At 54.9% G+C, this 10,546-nt stretch overlaps 1 protein-coding gene and 1 non-coding gene across 2 annotated transcripts; both read right to left on the bottom strand.

The window, feature by feature from the left end:
- Nucleotides 1-1,175: 1,175 nt before the first annotated feature.
- Nucleotides 1,176-10,402, bottom strand: TBRG4 (transforming growth factor beta regulator 4). The gene is made up of 6 exons (XM_026842822.1): nt 10,098-10,402; nt 9,503-10,006; nt 5,989-6,306; nt 3,821-3,992; nt 1,916-2,073; nt 1,176-1,409 (listed from the first exon to the last, which is right to left on the bottom strand). The coding sequence occupies exons 2-6, from the start codon at nt 9,926-9,928 to the stop codon at nt 1,191-1,193; spliced, it is 1,293 nt and encodes a 430-aa protein (XP_026698623.1). The 5' UTR covers nt 9,929-10,006; nt 10,098-10,402; the 3' UTR covers nt 1,176-1,190.
- LOC113477441 lies at nt 8,872-8,987 on the bottom strand. Its single transcript, XR_003397906.1, has one exon. It is a non-coding gene; the product is annotated as a small nucleolar RNA SNORA5 (small nucleolar RNA).
- Nucleotides 10,403-10,546: the final 144 nt, after the last annotated feature.

Below are 10,546 nucleotides of genomic sequence, written 5' to 3'. Positions count from 1 at the left end.
TCAGCCCGACTCTTCAACCCCTCCAGGGATCCCGGGGACTCCCCCCTGCCCTGGGCAGCCCATTCCAACGCCCAACAGCCCCTTCTGCACAGAAATCCTTCCTCAGAGCCAGCCTGACCCTGCCCTGGCACAGCTTGAGGCCATTCCCTCTGGGCCTGGCGCTGGGGCCTTGGTTCAAGAGACTCATCCCCCCTCTCTGCACCCTCCTGTCAGGGAGTTGCAGAGGGCCAGGAGGTCTCCCCTCAGCCTCCTCTTCTCCAGACTGAACCCCCCCGGTTCCCTCAGCCGCTCCCATCAGACCTGTGCTCCAGACCCTGCACCAGCTCCGTTGCCCTTCTCTGGACACGCTCGAGTCATTCAATGGCCTTTTTTGTAGCGAGGGGCTTGCAGGGGCAGCCCAGAGCCCTGGACGCTACTTCCACACCTTGCCATCCCAGGGAGCCCCCCCTGCTCCCCAGGAGGGCTTGGCCACGGGGGATAAGCTGCCCTGCAGTGGGGTGCAGGGTCCTGCTGATGGGAATCACCTATATCCGGGTGCTCTCCCTCGGCTGCGCATGGCAGCTGGGGCTGGGCCGGTCATGCTCCCTCTGTCTGGCGCTCAGCTGGTGCCCACTTGCTCAGCAACTTGAAATCATCAGCGTAAATCTGTCCCCAGGGAGCTCAAGGTGACCTCCTCCTCCTCCGCTTCAGAGGCCAGCCCAGCCACCCCCGTGAGCTGCAGAAGGCAGGAGGATACAGAGGATGGCGCCTGCCCCACGCTCGCCGCCTCCCAGCTTCTCACTAAACCACGCTGGACACTCCCCCTCTGCTTGTCTCCTCGCCCCAGGATGTGGCAACCTTTCTCCCCAGGCAGGTAGCCTGCCCGACCCAGCCTCTATCCTTACCCAGAGCCAGGGGAGCAGACTCAGCACTACCAGACCAAGGGCTTGGCTGGGCTAGGAGAGCTCTGCCAGGAACGGCTCATTATAAAGAGTTATATTACAGCAATCAGGAGTTCAGGAGGGTAAGTGAACACCCACACGCTGCTTGTGTCTGCTAGAAAAGCCAGCCTGCAGGGACTGGAGGCAGTCACAGACTAACTGGTTCACCTCTCACCCCACACACAGGCAGGGGAGCACAGGGTGGGTTTTTTAAGCCTGGCCTAAGCTCAGGGCTCCCCCTTCCCATTCCTCACAATGCTTAAAGCTGGCTCAAGCCATCCAACACACACTTTCACACAGGGATGTGCCAGAAGGAGATGGGCAGCCTTCCTGCTCACGAGGGAGGGAGGAAGGTTGACGAAGAGGAGGAAAGGTTACCATGTTGAAGAAGTCCTCGCTGCTGCTAGGCTGGAAGTTCAGGCGAGCAAAAGACAGGATGATGCTGCACAAATGGGTGACTGACAGCTGCTTGGCGTTGTCCAGGGCATACTGGAAGATAAGAGGGGACAAAACCAGAGATTTAGGTCTGTCCTACATGAGTACAGACCGGAAAAGATTGAAAGCGTCAGGAAAGGATGTATCCAGCCCCATGGCAAGATGGGAAAACGCGAGTAGAAGGTCTTTAAGCGTTCCCCTGGGATTTTATCTTGGCATGAGGGAAAGCTGGGAGTGGAAGCAGAGCTCTGTAATATTCTGGTACAGATGCAAGCGTGCAGGAGCATAACCTGGGGCAGAGCTGGGAAAGGTGCCTGGGGAGAGGAGCAGTGCTGGCGCTCAGATGGAGCTGAGAGCAGCCCCAGCTCAGCGCTGAGTTTAGCGGAGGATGAAGAGCGAGTCCTGTCAGACTCAATTACAGCCAGATAGGAAAAACGGCCACAACATCCCAGAGAGCATCTCTGGAGAGGTGTCGGGGGGGAAACTGCTCTTATCTCCTAGGAACTGGGGTGGATCCCAGTCATACTGGTACCAGTGGGGGCTTCCCTCCTCCTCCTCACCTGTGCAATGGCCTCAAACAGCGGCAGGCTGAGCCACTTGAGGAGGGCAAAGGATCTGATGCAGCGCGTCACCTCGACGGGCGTCATGCTGGAAACGTGGGGGTGCAGGTCAGTGGCTATCTTCTGGAAGACCTGGGGCTGGTGGAAATTCAGTTTTCCTTAAAGGAGCAAAGAGAAAGCAGCAGCTGCTTATAAGGAGCTGGTACGGGAGCCATGGCTCGGGGGTGGTTGGTGGCACGAGGGAAAGCACAAAGCTGTTCCTCAGGAGCAGAGGAGGCTCAGAGACTGGTATAGCCTCCCCAGGTTGCCCCAGCCCCATCCTTTGTGGTCAGCCCAAGTCTCTGCTCTCAACACCAGGGCCAGCTCATGGCTCCAGCCTGAACCCAGTGCAGATTTTAGCCCTACTTGTCTCCATTTACAGACCCTGGTCTGACCCCTGAGCCTGCTAAGGGAACCCCGCATCGGCCGAGGAACAAGCGAGCAACCAGCAGCACCAAGCCCCGGAGGGACTGTGGGCAAGTGCAGACCAGCCAGGAGGGGACAGTCCCCAAGAGAGGGCCACAGGCAGCATCCGAGACCAGCAGCAGCAGCAATGACAGGTTCAAACCATCCCGATGCAACAATGTGGCATTGAAGAAACAGCACAGCGTGCTGGCAAGTCAGTCTTGCTCCCAAATCACATCCAGCCATTGTAGTTGCCCACTATGTAGGTTTTAAGGTCAGCGGGCTGCTGGATTACCTAGTCTGACCTCTGTGTACGACCCATGCCCACATACACAGTCCAGCTGCCCTCCCGGAGCTGCAGTACCCACAGCTCTGCCTCTGAGAAAGGTGCCCTGCACGGATTTGGAAGCTGTGACATGGAGCATCCACTATCCTCCTTAAAACTCTTCACAGATTCATCAACTTCACAGCAAGTAAACTGGGAACATCAACGAGAGGAGCACAAGCTCCCTTCAAGGCCAGGCCTACTAGAGTTATTTCTTTATTTTGAGAGTGTAACCACCTTATGAAGACCATCCTGGCCACAGCGGCTGCCAGAGGAGCTGTTCCTACCACCAAAAGTTGGACAGTCAACTGAAGAAGAGCTCCTTGGTTCTCCTGGCTTCCTTTATCCTGCTTGTCCAGGCTTCCCACTGGCTACCAACAGTAAGAGGAGAACAGGACCATGCAACATTGCATGGAAAGAGGAGCCAGAGAACAAAGGATCATGAAACAAATCAAGTATCTGGTGGCTCTGGTCTACCCTGTGGCCAGGAACATCACCAAGGTGGCTGTCACTGCCCTGAGTGTCTGCCAGCATTTGTACAAGTACTCATAGCACCTCACCCACTGAAGATTACAAATTCAGCACCGAGCGCTTCTCAAATGATCATTAATTTGTCACTAGGACACCCTGGGTGGAAAGAAATCAAGATATTTTAGTGCCACTGCTCCCATGTAAAAAGTCCAGTTCTCCTGCTCAGCCCTCCTGTTACCCAGGGCCGAATTTTCTAAGCAACGAAACAGAGGCCAGGGCTCCCTGAGAAACCCGTGGCCACAGGAGGAGAGAGAAGATTTTTGGGGCCATTTGGGGGATGCTGGCTCACTAGCTGCTGACACTGCAGGGCAGAGGGGCTCCCTGGCAAACCAACCACCCTTATGAAGTGCTCTCTCATCACAAGTCCCCTCCTTTCCACTCAATGGAAGGAAAATGGCATACCTGGGCTTGCTCTGCTTGTGCTTAGAGCTGGAAACTACCTGGCTGCACTGGCTGCCATGCTAGGTCCGGCCTAACGTACCCCGCCAGACTTTCTCCTTCATCTGGCTGTGGTAGCAACACTATTAAATCCCCGTTCAAGTGCTCAAAATCAGCTGTTAGCACACGTAACGCCCAGCAGGTCCCAACACAACCAAGCCACTTACCATAGGCAAAGATCAGGTCCATCAGGACGTTGAGGCTGAGCTCAGAGTGCTTCTGGATCAGGTGGTAGGACAAGGCTCGGAGCAGAGGCACGCAGCGCCGGTTCTGGTAGGCTAGAGTCAGCGTTACTTTCCGGATGTCATCAGGGTTGAACTGTTCGGCAAGCTCCAGAGCCTGCCAAGAAATATTTTGAGCAGGACCATAAAGGGAAAGTATAAAGTGAGGGGCAGGTAGAGTCTTCTTCCAGAACAGGACACACCATCATGTTCGTAGGAGCTACTCATTGTTAGTTCAGGCTCTGCTTCTGCTGACAACCCCACCAGGCCCAGCTACAGCCTTTTGCCTCATCACACACTGGGGTCGGGAGCGTTTGTTTATCCCCAGGGAGAGGGATACAAACTACAAGATATCACTGTGGCTGATGTTTGGCCAGTCTGCAGCACAGGCTGGACACTGAATTTGATGCAGGGCTCTGACCTGAGAGACATTTCCCTACTCTGATGAGACAGAAATAGGGACCCACTGAGCACTGGCGGGGACAGACCTGTCCCCTTTGAAGATGACAGATGCCCAGAAGGTGAGGACAGCACAGACACAGCTCCTCTCACAGCCTGGCTTGTACAGAGAAGCAAAGAATGATGGTTTTGGCAGCTGTAAGTTACTGCTTGCCAGCTGAGCTAAGGAAATTTGAGCCTGTTCTCTGCCAACCTGCCATAGCTGTGAAGGGAAACACACCAGCTCAGCCCCGCTTCCAGCAGCACAGAGCAGGGTGAGGCACCCACTCTTATCAGGATGGACTGGGAAGGGGCTGTCTGCATGGCTCCTCAAATGGAAACCCCTCTTAGAATCACAGAATCACCCCAGTTGGAAAAGCCCTTGAAGCTCCTTCAGCCCAACCATGAACCTCACCCTGACCATTCCCAACTCCACCAGATCCCTCAGCGCTGGGTCAGCCCGACTCTTCAACTCTCCAGGGATGAGGACTCCCCCCCTGCCCTGGGCAGCCCATTCCAACGCCCAACAACCCCTTCTGCAAAGAAATCCTTCCTCAGAGCCAGCCTGACCCTGCCCTGGCACAGCTTGAGGCCATTCCCTCTGGGCCTGGCGCTGGGTCCTTGGCTCAAGAGACTCATCCCCCCTCTCTGCACCCTCCTCTCAGGGAGTTGCAGAGGGCCAGGAGGTCTCCCCTCAGCCTCCTCTTCTCCAGACTGAACCCCCCCAGTTCCCTCAGCCGCTCCCCAGCAGACCTGTGCTCCAGACCCTGCACCAGCTCCGTTGCCCTTCTCTGGACACGCTCGAGGCATTCAATGGCCTTTTTGGGGTGAGGGGCCCAAAACTGAACCCACTCAGTGAGGGGCGGCCTCACCAGTGCCAAGCCCAGGGCTCAGATCCCTTCCCTGTCCCTGCTGGCCATGCCGGTGCTGACACAAGCCAGGATGCCATTGGCCTCCTTGGCGCCCTGGGCACACTGCTGGCTCATTATCAATCCCCCCCAGGTCCCTCTCTGACTGGCAGCTCTCCAGCCACTCCTCCCCAAGCCTGTAGCGCTGCTGGGGGTTGTTGTGGTCCAAGTGCAGCACCGGCATTTGCCCTCAGTGATACTCGCCCAGTTGGGCTCAGCCCATGGCTCCAGCCTGCCCAGGTCTCTCTGCAGAGCCTCCCTGCCCTCAATCAGATCAACACTCCCACCCAACTGGGTGTCATCTGCAAACTGACTGAGGGAGCACTGGATCCCCTTATCTAGATCATCAATAAAGATGTTAAACAGGAGTGGCCACAAAACCGAGCCCTGGAGGACACCACTCGTGGCTGGATTTAACTCCCTTCACAATAACTATCTGGGCCCAGCCATCCAGCCAGTTTTTTACCCAGTAAAGCATGTGCCCATCCAAGCCTCGAGCAGCCAGTTTCGCCAGGAGAATGCTGTGCGAAATGGTGTCAAAGGCCTTACTAAAGTCAAGGTAAACCTTGGTAAACAGGGGAAACTTCTTACACAACAACCCATAAGCGCAGGCCAAGGTACTATGGAGCAGCAATAAGTTCTGAATAAGTGGGAATTTAAGTGTTCCCATACAGGGCTGAATGGGACAAGACTGTCCTGCTGTTGTCACCTGCAGGAGGTGGCCTGTCTGAAGGGGATGGGGGCAGGAGGGAGAGCCCAAGCCCCTACCTTGTCCTCCAGCCGGTCCATCAGAGCCGGGGAGATGTGCCCGATCTTGCCCATCAGTGCCACCACAGTGCGGGTGCCCTCAAGCTCCGTCCAACGCAGCTCCAGCTTCCTGATGACTTCGTTCAGCAGCTTGCTCTCCTTTCCCTGCTTGATTGCCAAGGCCTCTGCCAGGGAGGAGAGCTGCCTGAAGGTGAGGCGCCGCAGCCGCCACAGCACCTCCTGCTCCACCGACTGCATCTCCCTCCTGCTGTGGTCCATCCCCAGGGAGTAGAGGCTCCTCAGGAGGTTCACCAAGGCGTTATTCCACACATGAGAAATCTGGGAAGCAGGGAGAAATAAGGGAAAGGTTGTGAGGAGAGACTGCACAAGAGTATTCAGTTGCCAGTCATGCCAAACACGAGCTCTGTCTCTACAGAAAGACCTGCACAGCGTTGAGGGGGAGGCAAGAGAGTCCTCCTCAGTCCGAGGTCACCCAGTTATCCCCCACTGCAACACGAGGCCTCTGCTCCTCCTCACAGGTGTAGCCCGAGCAGTCGGAAACAAGCTGGTGCAACCCAGTGCCCCAGTGAGGAAGAGAAACGTCAACTCCTTTACAAGCCGAAGCCATGCACCAATCTCAAGGCATGAACGAGCCTCATGAGGTAACTACACGTCGCTTACAGAGCTGCCACACAGGTGGTGAACTCTCCCTGCCTCAGAGAAGGAAGTTACACAGATTTGCTACTAGCTGGGTGGAATATTTAACTAGACTTCACAGTCCTTTGGAAGCACTTAAGCTTCCTTGTGGTGTGGCTGGGTATAATGAAGAGCGGTGGGAAAGATTCAGGGGTAGAGAGCTGAGGGTCCTGGGGGGTAACACCACAGGGCTCCAGCTTGCCTCAGCACCTCAGGTTAGATGAAACATCCTAAAAGCTCCAATTTCTCTCCAATGTCTCTGAAAGGAGGCTGGGCATGAATCCCACCGGCTGTTGGGAGCACCAGGACTTGCTCTGTCTCCCACTCTGCCTGGCCACCACTGGCTGTGCCCCCACCAGCAGCCCCACAGAATCATCTGAGTTGGAAAAGCCCTCGAAGATCATTTAATCCAACCATGAACCTCACACTGACTGTTCTCAAATGCCCGATACAAAGCAGAGCTCGTGATTTTCCACCAGCAATTGGTCTTCTCGCTTTCACCTCCTTCACTTCCAGCCCAAGCTCCCCCAGCTGTGCCCTGCTGCTGCCAGGAAGCACTAAAAGGCAATTCCAGTCTGAAAGCTCTCCTGATTTACATGAAAAACCTAATCCTTAGTACAAGCTCGGTTCTGAGGGGCCCTTCAGAGCATCATCGCTGCACTGCTGTCCCAGAACAGAACGCAAGGTCCCAACATTACAAAATTATTTCAGAAAGGAGAAGTTGCTTCGAAGTGACCATGTGGGAGGCCAGCAAGGCAATGCTGCAAGATGCTGAATTTCAGGTGGAAGAACCACATGGATTTTAGCAAACAAAGGCCTTAACTCTCTGGCCTGTCCAAACTCCAGTACTTCTGCTGGCATGACAAATTCCCAAAGTGCTGCTCAGAAATGGCTCAGCACTTCCAGCACAAGAACGACCCAAGCGCTGCCAGGGTGCTCTGCTAAAATCTGAAAAAAAAAGTCACAGGCCAGGAGGCAGCTGAGAAAGAAAGCAGAGCTCACAATTTGCCCTGGCTTATTCAGAAAGCCACTCAGAGAACCAGACAGCTCCCCTGGCTGGTCCCTCACCTTTGTCACTCATTCACATGTACGAAACTCACACCCCAGTCTGTTAAGAGCCCTTTCCCTCAACGCTGTCCTGGCCCACACCTCATCAAAACCTCTAGCTCAACACAAGGCCATTACAGGCCGGTTAATTTTAGTTTCTTTGCACCAAAGTATCTTTTCATCTACACAATGACCTCTTACATTCAGTTGCCTACGACTGCAAGGGCAGCTCGTTGGAGGAAAATCGTGTTTCCAGCTACCACATCCCTCTTGGCAGTTTCCTACATTTCAGTCACACTACCTTGAGTGTCATATCACTCATGCAGTGTGAGAGCTTGGCTCTGCCAGCTCCGGGGCATCCCTTCTCCACTGAGGGGTGCCCAGGGTCACCCCTTCAACCCACGGTGACAGCAATGCAGCAGCAGTACTTTCACTCCAAATACAGCAGCACAGAAGTGTTTCACCTCAACGGAGCTATCCGGGCAACCTCAGGACAAATCCCAACTCTCTGCTACCCTTAGATGTGTTTTAGGGAGCAGAGGGATCAGGAGAAATATGAAGCAAGTACAGAATGCTTGTACCCCCAGAACCCTGCCTGGACCTGAAGTTCAACAAGCCAAATCCACAGGTCGGGGCAACCCCCAGTGCCAGCACAGGCTGCAGGATGAGAACAACCTGGGGGAGAAGGATCTGAGGGTACTGCTGGGTGAAAAATGGGACATAAGCTAGCAATTGCACTCACAGCCCAGAAAGCCAATCATACCCTGGGCTGCATCAAGAGAATTTTGGCCAGCAGGGCAAGGGAGGGGATTCTCTCCTTCTACCCAGCACTCTGGAGAAGACTCTATTGAGACCATCCTGTGGCCTTTCAATATATATAGGGGCTTATAAGAAAGACGGAGGAAGACTTTTTACTGAGGGCTGTAGTGACAGGACAAGGGGCAACATTTTTAAACCAAAAGAGAGTAGGTTTAGATTGGACATAACGAAGAAATTCTTCCCTGTGAGGGTGGTGAGGCCCTGGCACAGGTTTCCCAGAGCAGCTGTGGCTGCCCCCTCCCTGGAAGGGATCAAGGCCAGGTTAGACGGGGCTTTGGGCAACCTGGGCTAGCGGAAGGTATCCCTGCCCGTGGCATGGGGGTTGGAATTGGGTGATCTTTAAGGTCCCTTCCAACCCAAACCATCCTGTAATCCCATGACACGGGGTCCACAAGCTGCAGGTATTTCTGTAGCAGCCAGCTGGGCCAGCACCAGCTGCCGAATTTGAAGGGGCTCCCAAGGTTTGGCTGTACAACACGCTGGGCACAGTGCACTGGCTCCCCTCAAATGCCCCATCTTACCCAGTAGCTTTTCCCAGGGCTGAGAACCAGTGGGAAGAATCACAGCAGGATTCACCAGGATGCCGGGGTGAGACATCTCAGGCACCAGCATGTTCTCACAGGCTGCCTGGCTCTGACGTATCTTTGCCACTAACTGGCAAAGTTTCAGCTTTATCTGACTGAGAAAGCTAAAAATGCATGGGGACAGGAGCAAGACAGCACTTAACGAGGATGATCTCTCTGCTACATTATGCCTCTAGTCCAAAAAGCATTGCTTTTAGATAAAAATAATCAGGCACCCTGCCTAGAGCTGATAATTTCACCTCCTGATCCCCTTATTTTTTACTTGGAAAGCCAAAATAAAATCCTGAACAAGCAGGTGGTTCCAGCCAGCCATGCCAGTTCAATCCCAGGAGCACCAGCCACTGGGATTCTTTCCCCCAAAACTCTTCTGTGGGTGGGAGGGAACTTACCTGGGAATCCATGATGCTGATGAGCTGTTGGAAACGATGATCTTGCAGAATGCTCTCTGTTTCCAATTTTTTTTCCGCTGCGAGCCGGGAAAGTTGAGTAATTATTAGTGCAGCTTCGTTGCTATTAAGAGTGTGGAGGACACTCAACTGCAAGAGTTCTTGAGGACTCGTGGCTGTTTCCATCAGTTCCCTGATCATTTTGTGGTCTTGATTCCTGTTGTCTTCCACCTGCTCTTTGACTGAAAATCCATCTGCCCAGCTGGAAGGGCTCGAAATATGAAATGAAGCGAAAGGTGCTTGAGACAGAGCTCTCGCCATCACCACCTTCCCAGCTGGTGCCAGCAGAGAAGCCGGGACTGCTGAGGGAGCAGAGACCAAGGCACCCAAGTGCCGCCAGCAGCAGCGTCGCACCAAGTGGACTGCCATGGTGGAAGGTGTGTGAGGTGGGGGAGGAAGGCTGGTAGCTGTAACCGGCTGGAGGTCAGCGCTACATTTTAGGAATGCTACAAAAGGAAAATAAACCCTTTATGAGCATAATTTCAGAGATAGAGGAGGCAGCTGATTCTGGGTAATGATTGTGAGAACTGCTTTGAGTGGCAATACTGGATGTGAAGAGGCAATAAAAGCTTTCTGAGGACCAATCGACCCAACACTACTGTGGAAGAGGCTCCGCTCTTCTCGGCTGAGGCTCACCTGTCACCAGACCCCCCAAGGGGCTCCTCAAGGTAGCACCCAACCACCCCAGAGCGGCTGCCGTCGGCTCTGAGCACACCCAGATCCTCCCCAGTCTCGACCGGGCCTCCAGGGACACGGCGCCCTTTCCCCAGCTGCTCACAGCTTTCCCACACCATCCTCTCGGGGTTCCCTCCTTCCCTGCCCAGCCCCGCTCCGCAGAGCCCCGAGCCTGGCCTCCACCCCCCGGAGCTGCTCCCATCAGAGCCTCCACCCCGGGTTACCTCCCCACAGGCCCATCCCTCCGCCCCCGGACTCTTCTCCTCAGAGCCCCCGGGCCCGACCCACCCCGCACCCCGGGCTCTTCCCCCC

The sequence above is a fragment of the Athene cunicularia genome (assembly GCF_003259725.1).
Source record: "Athene cunicularia isolate RWA chromosome 2 unlocalized genomic scaffold, athCun1 chr2_part1, whole genome shotgun sequence".
NCBI lineage: Eukaryota > Metazoa > Chordata > Aves > Strigiformes > Strigidae > Athene > Athene cunicularia.
The sequence above is the reverse complement of the archived record's forward strand: the minus strand, read 5'-3'. Positions and strand labels throughout refer to the sequence as shown.